The sequence below is a fragment of the Mesocricetus auratus genome, unplaced genomic scaffold (assembly GCF_017639785.1).
Source record: "Mesocricetus auratus isolate SY011 unplaced genomic scaffold, BCM_Maur_2.0 Super-Scaffold_100014, whole genome shotgun sequence".
NCBI lineage: Eukaryota > Metazoa > Chordata > Mammalia > Rodentia > Cricetidae > Mesocricetus > Mesocricetus auratus.
The window spans coordinates 20,698,287-20,717,430 of record NW_024429197.1 but is presented as its reverse complement, the minus strand read 5'-3'; the positions used below and the strand labels follow the sequence as shown (position 1 = coordinate 20,717,430).

Here is a 19,144-nt window from a genome sequence, read left to right as displayed (position 1 = left end):
AAATATTTACTATTTAACTCAAATAAAGTTAACATATTAAAAAAGGATTATGGCGAACATTATTGCTAAGAAATATTGTCTGACACACAAGTAGAGACACAGACACAGTAGACTCTGATTTATCTATTCTAGTTAACAGAGACAGAGAGTAGGAAGGAAGAGGCCTGGTGACTGGGGAATAAAGGAAATCCTTGTCTCTGCAGCAGGGTGACAGGGGATGGTAATTTCTTGAGTTGCCAGGGCCACATGAGAAAATCGGGTTTATGATTCGGCTGCAGATGGAATCTATTTCAAAGTAAAATGACTGAAGGATTTGTTAACAGGTCCTCAGACCTTAGCACAACTGACTCAATGATGGAAATACCATTCAGGCCATAAAATTCAGGAGGTAGACAGCACCATCTCCCAAAATGAAAACAAAGTCCCTAGTTTTGGAAAAGTTTCTAAATATGCTAACCTTGGTTTTTGTTTTGTTTTTTTTTTTAGCTCCTGTATTTCTGTTCTTGCTAACTTAAGTATGTCAACCTAGAACATGGCTTTTGTGGTTAAAAGCTCACCCTGAGGAGGCTGGAGAAATGACTCGGGGTTAAGAGCACTGGCTATTCTTTCAGAGGACCTGGGTTCAATTCTCAGCACCCACATTGCAGCTCACAACTGTCTGTCACTGCAGTTCTAGGGGACTTGATACCCTCACATAGACATTCATGCAAGCAAAACACCAATGCACATAAAAGTAAGTAAATCTTAAAAATAAAAGCTCATCCTGAGAAAGGCATGGGGCTACACTGGGATCCTAAACACCCAGTGTAGTAAAGACTTTCTATTGGCTTAAACACATGTGAGAACAGTTTTCTCACAGGAATTAGAAGAGAATGATGTGCTCACTCACAGTCTACAAGTGACTGACTGTTGTGCCCAAGTTGCAAAGTCCCCAGGGACCACCAGGATGACAGACCCACTAAACTATAATGATGGGGGAAGTCCTTCTGTGTATGTGCTTATCTTATTGGTTGATGAATAAAGCACTGTTGGCCAATAGGGAAGCAAGATAGGTGGGACTAGGAATCGAGGAGGATTCTGGGAAAGAGAGGCACAGACAGTCACAATTTAGGACCCAGGAGAAGCAACATATGGACCCTTCCTCTGATAAGCGAAGACCACATGGAAATATTCAGATTTGCAATTATGGGTTAAATACTTAAGTCAGAGCCAGCCAGTAAGAAACAAAGCAAACAGCCAACAGTTTATAATTAATATAGCGTCCAGTGTGTTATATGGGCGTTCAGACAGCTCGGCAGTGCCCAAGCAGCTGGTGGGAAGACTACATGTTACACTGTAAAAGCAAGGTTTTAATTGTATTGATTGTTCATCAACCATGACAGGGACCCCGTCTAGCAAGCTGACACAGCAGCCTCCAGAGGGAGTGAAGTTCCCTGTCTACTACTAGGTTTTAAAGACAAAAGTTACAGAATTACATCAGTAGGTATGGGTTGGTTTCTGATTGGTTGACATTTGGGAACAATTAGGAGAATTTCTCAAAGTCATATTTTGGCATGAAATAAATACCTGTGTACCAATTATTTTCATTGGTCAGTGCTGAGAGGGAACATTCTGTGGTTTCTATGGCTTTGTCTTGTTACTTGCAGGTGACTTGTTGTATATAGGTATCAATAGTTTTCAGAACTATATCCTGGAGACTACAGGGGAGGTTTTGGCCCCCCCTGGAGTTTCTTTTGTGACAAAACAGTTCCCAGGAGTTTCTTTATGTTCAGTTTTGGTCCTAGACTCTGGAAGGCCAGAGGATCTGGAGTTTCCTTGTGTCACAGGCCTGTGTGTCTTTTCTGTAGCCTGTCATGGCTGCTAAAGCAGGGGCTGAGTGAGGGTCTGGTCCCTTTATTTCTAAATGATTACAAGTGAAGCCTTTGAGTTTAGTTTACCCCTTTCACTGAGCACAGCCAGAGTCCACTCCAACAAGGAGTAACCCAGACAAGACCTAAGATGCGACTACAATAGGACAAGCCCAGGCCTGAAAGCAGGGAAGGATGGCAGCTCAGGGGCTGGAGAGACAGCGCAGAAGGTAAGGAAGGACATTTGCTGTGCAGGTTTGGTGACCTGAGTTCGATTTCCAGAACCACATAAGGGTAGAAGGAGAAGCCAGGCATGGTGGCTCAGGCCTTTAATCCCAACACTCAGGAGGCAGAGGCAAATGAATTTCTGAGTTTGAGGACAGCCTGGTCTACAGAGCGACTTCTAGGACAGTCAGTGCTACACAGAGAAACCCTTTCTTGAAAAAAGGAAAAGAAAAAATGGCAGGAGAGAATCTGACCCACAGAGTTGTCTTCTGGCCTCCACAAATGATCTGTAGCTCATGTGTATCCCCAGGTTCATCATCATCATCAACATCATCAATATTTTTTGTAAAAGAACCATGCCAGTTTACACCTGTAATCTCAGCACTTGGGAGGGTTAGATGGGAGAGCACTGGCTTTATATCAAGGCTATCCCAAAGGATTCCAAGATCCCTTGCACCTCAGTTTTTCATTATGCTCCCTAGCAAAAGACTAGTGAAGAACAAAGCAAAGATGTCTGGATATATTCAGGTAGCAGAAAGATGGGAATGATGAGCCCATTAAACACCCTAAGATGATGGAACAGGTTTGGGTTTTTGATTGGTTTTTAAACAAGGTCTCACTATGTAGCTCTTGCTGACCTGGAACTTGCTATGCAAACCAGACTGTCCTTAGAGATCCTTGGACCTCTGCCTCCTGAGTGATGGGATTAAAGGCATATGCCACCACATCTATGACAGGACAGTATTTCTATAGTTACAGCCAGTTTCCAAGGAAATGTGGCCTGCACTACAGGAATCTAGTGCCTCAGTGTATGAGGGTGTCCATCTGGCAGTTCTGCATGCCCCTGATGCTGACTAAAACTCTGGACTATGTTATTATCTACCTCAAAGACACCAAGGAAAATGGGAAACACCTGTTTCCTCTAAGTTAAAGTGGACAGAGTAGCCCAGAAACATCTGCTTTAAGGGTGTTGAGATGCCATCGATAACAACTGAACAGGGTCATAAAGATTGTTTTTGGCATTTTTGGAGTTATGATGCAGTTCAAGAAAGATCTCAAAACCAATCAATCAAAGGGTTTTGGCATGTGATGTGGAATAACCCTTCTGTACACTGTGAGAATATATGTCACTATGATTGGTTTAATAAAAAGCTGACAGGCTGGTAGCTTGGCAGGAAGTTAGGCTGGAAAACCTGAGAATGATGGGAAGAAGGAAGGGGGCCGAGAGATGTCAGCCACCACCCCGGAAGCAAGACATGCTAGAGGACAGGTAAAGCCAGGAGCCATGTAGCAATACATAAATAAAAATGGGTTAATTTAAATGTAAGAGTAATAAGCCTGAGCTATCGATTGAACATTTACAAATAATATTAAGTCTATGTGGGGTAATTTGGAAACAGCTACTGGGACAGGGATCAGGTGGTCAGGACGGAAAACTGTTTACAGACATTATTCATCTTATGGGCTATGAAGCCCAAGTGGAAGTAATGTTAGAGTAATGTGATGGATGTGCAATGGTACGACTGTGAACTTCCAGATGAGCCTTTGTAAGACACACATGTATTTGTTGGGTGTTATATAGAGGACACCACTGTGGAAGAGCTCAGTACTGCCAGCAGAGAAAAGTGGTACATGCCTTCATTCCCAAATCATCCAGGGCCTCTCTCACTGGTGGTAAGGTCATGCAGTCCCTGAGGGGAAGAGTCGATAAAAGCAATCAGTGAGCAAATATGCGACCTGAACCTAAACACAATGGCAGTAAACAGAAGGGAGTAGAGGATCTGCTGGTAACCCAGGTAGCTTTTGGAATCAGGGTGGGTTTGCTAGAAGTTGAGGGGGTGGAGTCGGCTCGGGAAATAACTGGGGTGGTGATAGGGGGTGGAGTGATGAACTTTGGAGCTGTCAACATCAATACAGCAGCTATGGATTATGTTGGGCGTAGGATGGCTATGTTGACCAGTTGAGAAGCAGTCAGGCCCATCAGGTATTAGCTAAAACCAGGGAAGCATGCAGAGGGCACCAAACCTTTGGTTCTGGAAATAGTCCCTATGGTGGTGCTAATTCTGGTGTCTGTCTTGGTTGGGGGCTGGCGTCAAATACAGGGTAGGCAGTGAATTTGACTCGGAGGAGGCTTTGGCTCAAGTGTAGAGTCTACATCCTCTGGATGGGGAATGTAGACAACAACTTATAGTTAGTTGATTGGTTCATATAGAATGGTGGAAACACAAAATTTTCTAAATTTGCAGAAAGCTCCTTGTAAAAACATGTAATTTCTTTTAAAATTGTTTGCTTAGTGTAGAGTATACTCAGCAGTGCTTTTGACAAGTTTTCTTTAAAAAAGAAGAAGAGCTCCAGGACTCTTGTGTTGTTACATAAAGGGTTAAAATACTGTGTGGCTGAAAGTGAGCTGCTGTGTGTTTGGTTCTTGTAGCTTTGTTCTTAACACTTGTTTTAGTTCATGCATAAAAGTAAATCTGAAGCCATCGTTTAATCTCTGCAGTTCATCTCATTTCAAATGCCATTCTTCACAGACAGCAGGGCTGTAATACTGCGCCATGGGAACAATCCTGTTTTCTCAGCCAGAACTCATCACTATGGGTGCTTCATCTTCACTCACTATTCCGTATTTCATGGAGTTGTGTCTACACTATGACTGCAAGGCTGTCATACAGAACCGGAGGACAGTTTATTGAAACCCTATGTGGGACTGAGAGGTGCCAAGGCACAAAAGGCTTATGAGTGAGAAAAGGAGAAACTTGGTGTCACTTGATCCTATAGCTTTGGTGAGAGTGCAGAGAGCAATGATAGGAACTTAAAATCAAAGGACAGCCACATCAGATGGTTAAGTGAAATTGTACATGCCCCCTCCCTATTCAAAACCTGTGGATGCTGTATACTGTTGTATGACTGGTCTGAAAGTGTGGGAATGTGAACTGAAGCTGAGAACCTGGGTGGGGCTTGTGGGATGCTTTGACAAGAATTGGAAGCAGAGTTTACCAGCATGCTCAGGTGTCTCAAAATTGGTGAGAGCTCTCATCTGTTAGCTACCCACAGGAACGCTGTTTGCCACAGGCTGTGTCCTGGATATGTGCTGGGATGCTTTGCATAACAGTTGTCAATGCCAGAAATTCTTAAAGAAAACTGGTTAAATAAAAAGCAAGGAACTCATCCCACACATGTAGGTGAGAGGAATTATTAATAATGACATTTATGGGAATACATGGTCTTATAAATCCAGAAGCATTCGGTACTTTGAGTCTTTGGATCCTAGGGCACTGGTCCTTTCAATAGTGAGATGTGGTTATTGCTATGAGGCATTTCAGCCTAGCTCCGCAGTGCCAGTCTCCCAGCCACCAAACAGACTGCTCAGTTATCCCTCATGTCCCACCATCCCACTATAGGACTGATGTTAACAATGCTTTTCCAGCCTTCAGTCGTTCCTTCAAAGAAAACCCTCACCCAGACATGGAGCACAGCCAGAGCCATAGTACTTGCCCCTATTACTTACCCAACTTTCCTTTCTCCCCATGTATTTTTCCAAATTCTTGTCCACATCACAGATAAAGCTGCTGTATCACACCTAACTCAGGTGTGTCTCAATATTGTTTTCACATTGTAACTCTTTTTGGTTCCCATATATTATTTTTGTGCAACCTCCCCTTCCATCTGTGTGGTTCTGTCTCATGTCAGTATCCCTACCAGGCTCCCCTAGCAGGATGCCAGAAACTAAAAACATCTCATCCAACACCATCCTACCCAGAGGTTGACAGAGCATATACCCACAGTAAAAACTTGGGTTCTAAATTATAGGTAACTTTCTCAGAGCTACGATAATTTTTGTTTTTAGACTAAATCTGTCTTGGTCATTACACAGCTCCGGCTAGAACTGGCAATGAAGCCAGCTGGCTCCTGCCTCCCAAGCACTGGAATTGATGCAGAGTGCCACCATGACTGGCTCAGACTAAGTCTGAGATATATATGACTGTTTTTCAGTGCTGAGGATTGGAAGGATTCTACCACTGAGCTATACACCCTCAGCACTATTTACAAATTTTAAACTCTACTTACCCTGCTTAGCTAATTTGAATGGGTTTCAGACCTCCAAATGCGATCTATCATTCCTGAGGGTTAAATGAGGCAAGCTAGACTTTCTACAACAACTGTACATACAGGGTATAGAGCAGTAGCATGCCAGGAAGCACCGTAATCCATGCAGAGGTGAGAACCGAAGAGGAGCAACTGTTGTGCGAGCCTGGCTGTTTCATGTGTTGTTACTCAGAAACAACACACAACAGCTTTCTCACAGCAGCAAACACTGGAGCTGTAGGACCTGGCCACTCCCACACTCAGCTTCTTCCCACTATTCACTTTCACAAACCTGTTCTCCTCTGACTGACGGAGAAGTGGTATGTCATGCACCTCATATCACCTGTAATTTCCACCCATCCTTCCTACCGTTCAATGCACTCTGCTGTCTAGTTAGGTCAGAAACGGACTGATCTCACTAACATGTCAATTTTGGTCTAGCAGGTTGACAGTCGTCTCTAAATTCTTCGTTTTTTATCAAGCTCATTCCTGATGCTTTAAACCTAGCACTCGGGAGGCAGAGGCAGGAGGATCTCTGTGAGTTAGAGGCCAGCCTGGTCTACAGAGTGAGTTCCAGCACAGCCTCCAAAACAATACAGAGAAACCCTGTCTTGAAAAACCAACCCCCCCCCAAAAAAAACCAAAACCAAAAAACCCTAGAGATTTGATCTCACTTCAGTCAGAAAGGCAATTATCAAAAATAAAAACTGGTGAAGATGAACCCTCATATACTGCTGGTGGGAATGTAAGTTAGTTCAGCCACTATGGAAATCAGTGTCTGAGTTCTCAAAATCAAACAAACAAAACTAATAGTAGCTGCAAAGAGTGGCACATACTTTTGATAGCTCTTATCTTTAATCCCAGCAATCAGCAGGGAGAGCCACAGGATCTGAGTTTCAGGCCAGCCTGGTCTAGGAATTTCAGACCAGATAGAACTAGTCTGAAAAGAAACAACTAGCCGGGTGGTGGTGGTGCACGCCTTCAAACCCAGTACTTGGGAGGCAGAGGCAGGTGGATCTCACTGTGAGTTCGAGACCAGCCTGGTCTACAAAAGTTAGTTCCAGGACAGCATTCAAAACCACAGAGAAACCCTGCCTTGAAAAACCAAAAACAAACAAAAAAACCAAACTCAGTCAGACATGGCGGAATACTATGTAATTCCAGATTTGGTGGCTGCAGGGGGAGGTTCTTTATCCTTTGGGGATATGGGGATAGGGTGCCTATGCTCCAGAGGATGGCCCCATATTCACCTGCATAAGCGTAGCACTAACTGGAAAATATGTTGGGGGGCTTGGGGGAAGTAGGAGGTGGTTACAAAATATAGTATACCTGCACTAAATTCTTAAAGAATAAATTAAAAATTACACACACACACACACACACACACAAACAGAATTACCAAAGGCTTCAGGTTAGCACTCATGTTTGTGGATCAAAAACAAGACATACGAGGGATCTCTGCTCACCCTTGTTTACTGCAACACTATTCACTACGCCAAACTATGGAATCAACTAAAGATCCACCTATGGACAACAGGTTATGAACAGTGGCATATATACACAATTGTGTAGGTTCAAGTCACCCACTTTTAGAAAAGGCAGATTGAGTTATCATGCAAAGTGAAATATGCCAGATTAAGATTGCCAAATATTATTTGCATATATACAATCGATGTTCTAAAAGGCTTTAGCTTGGCTGAGTGTGGTAGCACATGCCTTTAATGTTACAGTGGGACCTTGTCAAAAAGGAAGAAAAAAAAAGCACTTGTACACTAGGCATATGTAATCCTAGTACACTTTGGATGTGGAAGAGGACAAGAATTCAGTCATTCTTAGGGAGTTACCGAGTTGGAGGCCAGTCTGGGGAAATGAAACCATTTCAAAACAAGATAAAACAAAAACAAAGACAAAAAACCTAAACATGAGCTGGGCATGGCAGCACATGACTGTAACCCTGGTGTTTGGGAGGCTAAGGTTGGATGCCAATCAAATCCTAGGCCACTGGGTTTCATAGCAAGGTCTTGTTTTATAACAAGACATTAAAGTACTTTGTACAATACACACAAACAAAAGCTGAGATTACTCAGGTCACAGGCCTCCCAAACTGATCACCCAAGGAAGCTGAAACGCACAGTTGAAGACCCCAAGATACCAGCAGCAGGATTCTCAGTCTATAACTTGTTCCACTTTTTCTTTCAACCTAAGGACCAGTAAGTGACTACTGTATTTGCAGAGAACATAATACAAAGCAGGATATAATGGGGTATGCTTATAATTACAGCTTTGGGAAGGCTGAGGCAGGATTCAAGGTTGAAGCTACCGTGGGCTACACAGATCCAGTCTAAAAACCTGTGTCAGCAGTTCCATTTGAGAAGGTCATCCATTGAAATCTGTGTCAACAAAGGACTTGGGCTTGTGGAGAGTGCTTAGATGGTCACAGCGAGTAGCAGCAGAATGAGTTGTCCAAAAGTTTCAGAATGGGAAGATGTTGAGAAGTAACCCCAAATAAGAGGATAGACCTATGTGACACCACTATATTTTTAAGAATTTAACACTGAGCTAAACATAATGGGAAGTAGTTGTTATTAGTCTTAAGAAGGCTGAGGCAGGAGGATTTGAGGCCAGCTTGGGCTTACACAGACCCTGACTCAAAACTAAAAACCCTAACAGGTGGGAATGTAGTTCTGTTGGTAGTGATTGCCAAGGATGCAAGGAACAGGACTGTATAAACTCGATGTAGAACCTGTAATCAGCACTCAGGAGGTGGAGGAGGGGGATCACAGCTCAAGGCTACTATTCTAGACAGTGAACTGACTTGGAGGCCATGCTGGGAGATACTGTTTCAAAAACCCAAAAGCTGGTGTGGTGAATGGAATTCTAGCACTCAGGAGGTCAAGACGAAGATCTAGTTTTAAGTTGCAGAACAGATACTAAAGCAAAACACTCCACAAACCAAACCAAACCCCGTATCACCTCATTGCCAGACCTAGATGACCCAGTTACTGCAAACACATACAAAATCAGACTTATCTTGAACCTGGTTTCTTCCCAAATACCCACTCCATTTTCTACTTCCACCTTAGTTTTCTTGTTTTTCTCGAATGCTTTTCTTGCTGAGTCCCAACAATCCTGTTTCATTTCATACCTTAATAAGGAAAAAAAATCTATGTGTACATGCCATGGTGAATGCATTGTGATGACAACTTGAAGGAGTTGGTTTTGTCCTACCAGGTATGTCATAGGGATCAAATTCAGTTTGTCAGGCCTGACAAGTCCCTTTACCCACTGAGGCATCTCCCTGTATCTTGACTTCATCTATTCTCTAGAGTACAATTGTCAACACAGACCATCACCAAGTTTGCCTCAACCATTTAAAGACTTATTTTTACATGTTTCTGCCAGTGTATATGTATGCACATCACATGTATGTCTGGTGACAACATAAGTCACAAAAGAGTGCTAGAACCTGGAAATTGAGCCCAGGTCCTCTGCAGGACCAGCAAGTACCCTAAATGGCTATGCCCCCATTATTTATCTCAGATACTCAGATCCCGCTCCATAATACATATACCTGAGTAAGCTGCTTTGCTCACTAACCTTCCCAGGCTTGCAGTTATGTACATGTTGAGTCTGCCATACCTACTCCTTTCTACACAGCCAACTTCCGTACTCTTTTGTCTGGGAGCTATCTTAAACATTAAGGGAAATAACCCAAATCTCAGAATTTTCTTTCTACAAAAATTTTAAGGGTCATCCAAAAAAGGATAATGATCTGAATGGTTTAGTTAGCAGAAAATCACTGGAGTAAAATATGAGACACACTCCAGAAAATACAAGTGCAACTGCAGTTTGCACGTGGCATGAGAACTCATTATGAGTAAACAAGAAGTGGGTGAAAAATTGTAATTTATTGAAACTCAACTCAAAAAATATAAGATGCTGTAGTGTACAATATATTACACAAAGCACCCTTGGGTGCACATTCAAGTCAAGTAAGAACTTCCTACCGTTTCCCTAACCCTCCCACCCTGGGACCTTAATATATATTCCATATACAATCATGCACACTTAATTGGAAAAAGGAAGCCCCAGTATATTTTGATGTATTAATTAGCACCAAACAAGAGTACAGTTCCATTTTTTTTTAATAAACAAACAAAACAAAAATCCCAATCAAAAAACCAACTGGAGAGCTACTGGACGCTGCCAATACTGCTGACATAGATATTGTACATTCATGTAAATACACAGCCTATTCTACCCTAAGCAAGTGTGGCTGGTGCTCAGCCTTTGTTCACGTTGGCAAGTGTCCCCACATTGCAGTGCTGGAGCAAGTTGCTTCAAAAACAAAACAGTGATTTAGGAACTTCCTACACAAAGCTCATCTGTCTTCTTAGTTGGAAACAAGTCTAAAATTGGTGTGGAGAACTTAGATCTTTCAAGGACAACAACGGGCCGGAGATAATGAAGCTGCTTTAAGGCAAGCTCTCCACAGTCTGTTAATGCTTTGTCCAGTACGACCCTCAGGTTTTCCAAGGAAGGGACTGCCGCTGCTTCAGCGACTACTAATGGTGGGACTGCAGTCAGGTTGTCTGCAACTGGAGGGTCACTGGAAGAATGAGGTATGTCAACTTGAGGGTCGCTGTCATTCACTGTGGTATTTGCCACAACATTCCCTGTCAAGTCATTAGCGGGCTGAGAGGAGTTATTCAGCGTTAAGTGCTCTGAAGCATCCCAGTCATCAAAATCATCATCTTTCTCTTCACTTTCCTGAATAAATTTCAGAAAGGAAGATTCAAATCCCATAGGTTTGTAAGTCTTCAGATCAAATGACCTGGGCTGAGAATGCTTCCTCATATTCTCTTTTGGGACCTGGGTTGCGTTTTTGACAGTGTTTTCTTGCCCTGAACTATGCTGCCCAGGTTCCTCTTTGATCATTGATAAAGGCAGCTGGAAGTCTGTGAAGTAAGTACCACTTTCTGTTCCACTGGGATTAGGTATGGGGCTTTCTATTTTACAGGGAGGAGACTGAACTATATCACACTGTTCCAAAGAAGTGGTATCTGAAGTATGGTTGCATTTCAAAGTTCCCCTGTAGAGCAGATTGTCTGCATCAAGAACTGGGTTTCTTTCCACACACCCTTTCTGATCACCATCCTGTTCAGCTGGGCAAGTGGAATTAGTGTTCTGGAGGGGCACACTGCTGTCCCCTGGGGAATGCTCTGTGTGTACCGACTCACCGCTGGTATTTTCCTCTTTCTTTACACAGGGCTCAACTTCAGAAGGAGGCTCCTCCTTAATTTTGGTACCATATTTAACACAAACCACAAGGTTCTCCAGCTGCTGCTCTAAATAGGCACTATTCATCTGATGGGTACGTTTGTAATGCCTCACGATGCTGCTCTCCAGCTTCACCACAGACATGCATCCCTGAACCATGCATGGGTATTGCGTGTGCTCAGAATGCTCAACGCACATATGGATAGCTTCCGCTCTTGTTTTAAAGCTAATTGGAGCTTTCTTATCTTTGATTAAGCCACATTTTTTAGTTTTAGTATTAAATGGCCTTTTGGCAGCCTGCTGCTCCTGTCCCTGCGTCTGACCCTCTGTCTGTGTCTGCTCCTGTGCATCAGCTGTCTGACATACCTTTTCACCCCTTAAGAGTCGCTCATTTGCTACTTTTTGGCTGCTGAACAGGTTGTCATAACTGTCCTTATGTCGGTAGTAGACATGCTGGAAGTAATTACTTCGATGGCTGAAAATCTGGCCACAACCATTGAGAGTACAATGGATTTCATAATCCGAATGGATTTCTCCTTCAATATTATGCTGTTCTAATAGATGGTGTTTCAACTTACTGAATGAATAAAAAACAGCAGGGCACTGAGGTTGGTTACAAGAAAACCTTGCCGCAGACTCAGTCTCAGAAAGCACTTTAGACTCTTCAATGTGGTCTAGGTTATGAGAGTCACTGCAGTGCTTAGCGAGAGCCTTGGAGCACAGGAAGCGCTTGTTACAATCCTTGTATTTGCAAGCAAATAACTTTTTACATTTTACAAGTTCCCTTTTGGTTCTTGCTTTGTCCTTCTCTAAGCATAACTGCTCTTTGTTGTACTGATGCACAGTTCTGTAGTGGCGAATCAGGCCTTTTAGATTGGTAAATGAAGAGTTGCAAGTTTTGTGGATACAATGGAATGGTTTGTGGTACTTATTCAAAATATAGCACAGATTTCCTTTAGCAACAGTCCGCCTGCTTCCTCTCCCCTCTCTCCCCTCTCCCTCTTCTCTGTGGCTGCCTATTGGTGATGAAATGTCAGATACCTTACTTTCCGTTTCCTCACAAGAGGACTCCAAGTCTGTTTCTGAGCTGCATTCATCTTTTTTAGAATGACACTGCGTTGTCTCTGAGTTACTGTTGGGACCAAGTTCTGCCGAGCAGTCACCTTGCAATCTGTCTACCGAGCATGGCCCTTCATGATCACATTTCTCACTGTCTAACAGTCTGTGAGTTGCCCTGTCACTGCCAATTTGATGTTTGTTTTTATAATGAATCCTAAGGTGTGTTTTTCTTGTAAATGACCTTTGGCAGATGTGACACCGGAATGGGGAATACCGGTGTTGAAACATGGTTAACTGCAGGACCTTCTCTTTAGAATAATTATGCTTTTTAAGATAATGCATTAGTAAAGCTTCTCTGGTCACAAATTCGTATTTGCATCCTTGAAGCTCACAGAAGAAAGGCTTAGCTGCCAACTGTGCAAGGTACTGACTTGGCATATTTTCCTCCTGATTCTGAAGGTTAAGGTCTGACATGGAAGATGGGACTGACTGAAGAGACTTAGCACCACTAGATGGGCACCCCTGCAGTGACCCTGAGAAAGAGTTCTTCAAGCTTAAATGTTTCAAACGTAACAGAAGTTCCAACATCGTATCCTCTGTACATGGCCTTTTAGAAGCACAAATGGAAGGTTCAGGGGAATAACTTCCATGGTCTCTCTTGCATTTAGCATGGATACTGTGATCTAGACCTTCATCTGGTGAGTCGCTGTTTGTATCAGAACTGGGTTTAGGTTCCACATCAAACTTGTCAGCTTGATCATGTTTGTCACCCAAGCAGGTAAAGAGATCTTTTGTCTTTACCTTTCTCGACTTGCAATGGTATGGATGCACCTTCCGCAGATGTTTCTGCATCCCTCTTGCGTTTTTGTAGGTGGATCCACAGCCGTCAAAACCACAGGTGAATTTAGTTCCATCAAAACAAATGGCCACATTGGAGCACTTTTCTTTTAAACTGGAGGATACGAAGACTTTCTCATGAGATAGTAATAGGTCCTGCATGGTTTCAGAGTGATCTAGTGTGTCAATTAATTCCTCATTTATTGAAGTGGAAGAGCTATGACTTAACTGATCACTAGAATTGCTGTCACTGTTGTCCTTCAGGTTTTCTGTGGTGTCTATGTGAGCACTAGCTGATCCTGCACAGAACAGAAGATCTTTAGGAGAATGGGACTTGTCAGTTTGGTCAAGTAGATGAGGCTGGTCCACACAATCTTGCTTCCCACCTGCTGCAGGATCCTCGAGTTTCACTGACTTCTTTAATTCTCCATCTGAACTCTCAACATTATGCATTGAGAGGTGGTTCTGGTATTCAATTTTGGAATAATAAAACTTTTTACAGCCAAGGACATTGCATGTGTAGGATGCATCTCTAAAGTGTTGTGCTTCATGGTGGTAAAGTTGGCCCAAGTCACTGAAAACAATATTACAGCCATTTAATTCACATTTATAACGAAGGTCATCATGCTTTTGTTTGTGATTAAGGAGTTCATTCACTGATCCAAACCTTGCATAGCAATCTATAGAAACACACATATAAGGTTGAGGACCACAATGCACCTGCTCATGCTCTCGCAGGTGAAAAGCAGACATGAAATGCCTCCGGCAATAAGTACACTTTTCTCTTCTATTTTTCATATCCAAGTAGTGCTTGGCATTTTCATCATTGTTTTGGTGTTCAGCTTTAAGATGCACACTTAAGTATTTGAACTGTTTGAACACACGGGAACAGTCTGTACCAGGACATGGATACAAGTCTCTGTCTTGCAGGCGGCAGTCTTCTAACTTACTAAATGTGACATATTCATGAGATTCTCCTTTGGCTTGTTCGCTCAATGACTGATTCTGTTCCAGACTTCCAGTGGGACTCTTGGGATAAATACCCCTTTGAGAGCCTTTCAACAGTAATTTCTTTCTAGAACGATCTCTTCTGCTTGGTGGCATTTTAACATGTTCCATTACATGAGGAACAAATAGTTCTTTTCTCTTAAATTTTTTAATACAAACTGGACAGGTGTATATTCCATCTTCCATGTGCATCTTGGAATGATGAAGAATCCTGGCCTCTATGCATTCCCGCTTACACAGCAAACAGAAGAACTTGTACTGCAGCCACCTCTGATACCGCTCAGAGGAACCAATGGGCTTTTTATCTCTTTTTTCCTTATTCTGATCTGCCAGATTTCTTCTATATTGTTTTTCTTCTTTACTTTCATCATAGTCACTGAGAAATGACTCTAGGACATCTGTATCATTAATAGACATTTCATAGCCACTTAAGTCATCATCAGAATCTGAGGCTTCTTGTCCCAAGAGTTGATGGCAATGTCGTTTCAAAGTTTTCCAGTCCCAAAACTCAGGATCAAAGGGCCAGTGGGCTTTTAAAGCTAGTAAGAGCTCACATCGGAGGGAATTTGGAACTGGTGCATTTTCTTCATCAAATTTTTGATCTGGCTGCAAATACAGTTCTTCCAGCATATTGAATCCATCCAAACTGGGTTCAATTAAGAATTCAGTAAGCTGACAGGCTCGCCTAACTTCCAAATCTTCTGGTAAAAGACAGGAAATTGTTTTACAGACTGAAGCTTTCATTTCCTCATCTTCACTTGATCTGAGTTGAAGGGCTCTGACACATAGTAAAATTGACACCCCAATACCAGCGTCTTGTGCCTACAAGCAAAAGAGGAAGTAAACATTAATCTTGTCATACACAAAGAATTGTATTAACTTTTGTCACTAAGACTTAACTTCTCAAAACCTTCAGCATTTGGGAAGTTGAGACAGGAGGATTAATAGTGATCCATTAGGACTAAGGTGAGATAGATAGCCCAGTAGATAAAGGCATTGCTCACCAAGGGGAGGGGGGCGGCAATCTATATAGACAATAGTATATTATTACAACCATATTACATTCTTCAGTATGTTTTTTTGTTTAGTGCAAACAGAAATGCAGAGGCCAGAATTTCTTCATTCTAAGATACACATGGAAAATGGAATATATGCATACATATATATATAATTCAGGAAAAGGGAACTTTTTTGGGACATGTTAAAATGCCACCAAGCAAAACAAAACAAACAAAAACAAAAAAACCCACACAAAAAAACCTTTTTATAAAACCATTTAAGCAACTAAAATAGTACCACCAACAGAAGATTTTAAGCTTCCCCTCCCCCCCCTTTAATTTTTTGAGACAGTTTCTCTGTATATACAACGCTGTTCTGGAACTCTTTCTGTAGACCAGGCCGTGCTTAAACTCAGAGATCTACCTGAATTCTGCCTCCTGAGTACTAGTATTCAGTAAAGGTATGCACCACTACTGCCCTATTCGTTTTGGGTTCTTAAACTTCATCTTACATCTATTTTCTCCCCTTCATGCAAATAGACTGATCTCACATAGGCCTTGAAGTACCCTTTCCCAAATGCTGTGTCCCAGGCATGTACTATACCATGCCCCGCTACAAGTCACATTTAGGTCATTGTGTCTCAACATGAAAGGGATTAAATTAGATGCTGTAATTATGCAACAAAGCATATTTATAGTTAGTTACACAGTATGGTATATTGTTCAGTTGTTTGGGGCCAGGGTCTTGGTATGTGGTGTGGCACCAGGCACTGCTGACTGTACTGTGTACTGAAGGAGTTCTTGCCCTTCAATGAGCAAATGCATAGACAATAAATGCACGAGTCCACAGGATTATGGAGTAAATGAGTTCAATGAAAGATTAAAAAAAAAAAAGAATGGTGGTATTCAGGGGAAGGGGGTACTTTAAACCCAGGTATTTAATAGACACCTGTAATCCTAGCACTGAGAAGACTGAAAAGGGTGTAAGTAAATAGACCTGGAGGAAACATGGTATACAAGCGATTTAAAGCTCAATTGAAGGAACTTGGTTTTTCAGGGTCCCAACACTAAATCCTTATCCAATGTCTCCTTCAAGAATTGTTTTGTACATTCCAGTCAAAGGTACAATCAAATCTCAGTGTTCCTAGAGTAAGAGAGAAATAACCCCTCAGAAGGTAGTTAAAACTCACAAAAAAGATATGGTCACAAAAACCAAAGATTACTTGTCTTTATCAAGACAGGCTGGAATGTGACACAGCATGAGCAAGGAGGGTCCTTTGGCAGAGGGGTTAAATATGCAGGGGCTGACAACAAAGACTTTGATACAAGTACTCAACTCCTCCAGGCCTCAGTTTCTTGATTGGTAAAATGACAACAGTACTGGGCAGTATTCCATTTTCCTCATGGCTATTATATGAATGAAACAAGAGAACATAAATTGACTGCCACAATGTATGATGAACATTCAAGAGTTTGGGAAACAATTTGCTGGGTAACTATTCTACGTTGGGCATCATTCTAATACTGGGAACATGGGCTGCAGAAATGACTCAGAGCTTCACAGCACTGGCTGTTCTTCCAGAGGACCTGAATTTGGTTCCCAGCACCCATGCGGTATCTCATAACCATCTGTAACTCCAGTTCTAGGGGATTTGACAACTCCTGTTCCAGGGGCACCAGGCAAGAAGGTAGTACACAGACAGACATGAAGGCAAAACAGTCATATACATAAAAACCCACTATGGATATAATTGTATGAATTTGCAGAGTCATAACATAGCCTAGTTATTTACTCCTGTTTATATAGTTCTCATTTCAGAATAAAAAGAAGGAAGATTAAGTTGTTCTATGTCACTGGCTAGTGAGCAGAGAAGGGTTTTTATCAACTTCAAGTGTTCTATCTCCAGAGTCTAGGGTCTGAAGAGTTTCATACCTTTACAATCTGTTCTCATTTTTTTGTTTTGTTTTGGACCGGGGAAGTGAACATTCTTGCCATGGTAATCATGTGGAAGACAGAGGACAACTGTGAGCCATGTCATTAATACAAGCACTATCCAAATCCCAGGCCTTGGTTAGCTGAGCAGATTTTGCTATAGTAGCTCACTTTGGACTTGACCTTGGGGTTGTATTTGGCCTTGAAAGTACTGGAATTATAGACAGGTATGTGCCACTTGATTTGTAAGTAGTTACAAAGTCACCCATAACAATGAAATATATCCTAGCCTCTCTTGCAGCTGGATATGGCCACATGCATGTGCTGATGCCTTGGTTAGGAAGGTGTGTCATGATGTAGTCAGCCTTGTGCCTACCTCTTCTTTTCTGCTCTATAAAATGGAAATATCATGTCAGGGTTAGGTCATATAGCCTAAGACTTGGAATTGGTATAGAAGATATGCTGTGTGCTTTCTATAGAGTCTATAAAGCAACGTGGCCTGTCTACCTAGGTAACATTTCCGTGTAGCTCCTGTCAATGGACTTAAGAATCTCAATAAAGAGAGCCTACACTTGCTTCCCCCTCCACATCTCTTCTGTCATTTAGGTGAACACCATATGAAGATTAGGAAAGGATAGCCCACACCCACATCCAAGAGAGTTCTGGTGCTACAGCTGCACTGCAAATTCATCAGCCTGTCAAAAACAACCAAAAAAAATTTATATATATATATATCACACCAAACCTGTGGCTCCTTGAGGTCAGTGTGCAAATGAGTGAGGCAGGTTCAACTCTCTAACTTTAGATTCTCTTTATCCAACAAGATTTCCCCAAGAAACTGTCACAAATAGCAGGGAAAGCAGAAACTACTCACTTCAGTCTGTATGACTCTAATCAGGCAAAACAAATGCTGCTGTGTTTTAGCTATAACACCAAACTGCCGACAGCGCTCCAAAAATGTCTCCAAAGATGGGTCTATTCTTCTTTGCAGTTTACTCCAAAAGAGAGTCAGTTCCCTGTGAAAGAAAACAGTTGTATTAAATATAAACTGGTGTTTGCTGCCCCACTCTTGACCACCTTTTTTTGAGTCAATGAAATGAAGCTGACAATACAGACAATAGAAATTAAATGAAAAGCTGTCTACATCCTCCACTACTTCCCCCTAAACAGGAAACACCGTGAAAAATCTGTCCTGAAAGTTTCTTGCCTGTCCAAAGACAAAAAAATAACTATTTTCTTTATGACACAAACTTCCCCCCTTTACTTAGATTCCTTCTTATTCTAAAGGTTTACATTTTATATTAGTCGTTAGATATACTGAGTGAATTAAGCCTGGTTCTAATTAACTGGGCAAGTACTAAGGAAATCTGTGCAGTCTGTCAACATCGTAACAGACACTTGATTTCTGGCTCCAAACATGATGGTGCTGCTAGGCCTATGTTATTGAATGCTTAAATAAAATGGCACTCTGGGAAATAGTTAAAACACAGGAATTCTACAAATATTCATTATGGAGGCAATAAAAAGCTAGAAGGATTTAGTGTGAGAACACATTTCATTATGTAGACCAGGGCTGGTCTTGAATACAGAGGTCAAACTGCATCTACTTCCCTCGTGCTGAATATGCAAGAGCAGCAAGGAATGCATTTGGAGACTTAAAACCATACATAACTCTAACTCCAGGGAATCCTGCACTCTCTCCTGGCATCTGAGGGCACAAGGCATGCATGTGGTCCACATACTTGCATGCTGGTGATACACTCATGCATATGAAATAAAAATAAATCTTAAGTGAAAAGGAATGTCTGAAGGCAGAAGGGTGGTGTATGTCTTCAAGCCTAGTACTCAGGAGGCAGAGGCAGATGGATCTC

At 42.0% G+C, this 19,144-nt stretch overlaps 1 protein-coding gene across 2 annotated transcripts in view; it reads right to left on the bottom strand.

Annotated features, from left to right (window-relative positions):
* Positions 1-10,047: 10,047 nt before the first annotated feature.
* The window catches only part of Rlf (RLF zinc finger), a 57,175-nt gene continuing 48,078 nt past the window's right edge, over positions 10,048-19,144 (bottom strand). For both annotated transcript variants that reach the window (XM_005083822.4, XM_021235113.2), the window contains 2 exons: positions 18,148-18,289; positions 10,048-15,164 (listed from right to left, as the gene is read on the bottom strand). In XM_005083822.4, coding sequence (XP_005083879.1) covers positions 10,518-15,164; positions 18,148-18,289 — 4,789 coding nt within the window. In that variant the 3' untranslated portion in view covers positions 10,048-10,517. The remainder of the gene's footprint in view (positions 15,165-18,147; positions 18,290-19,144) is intronic.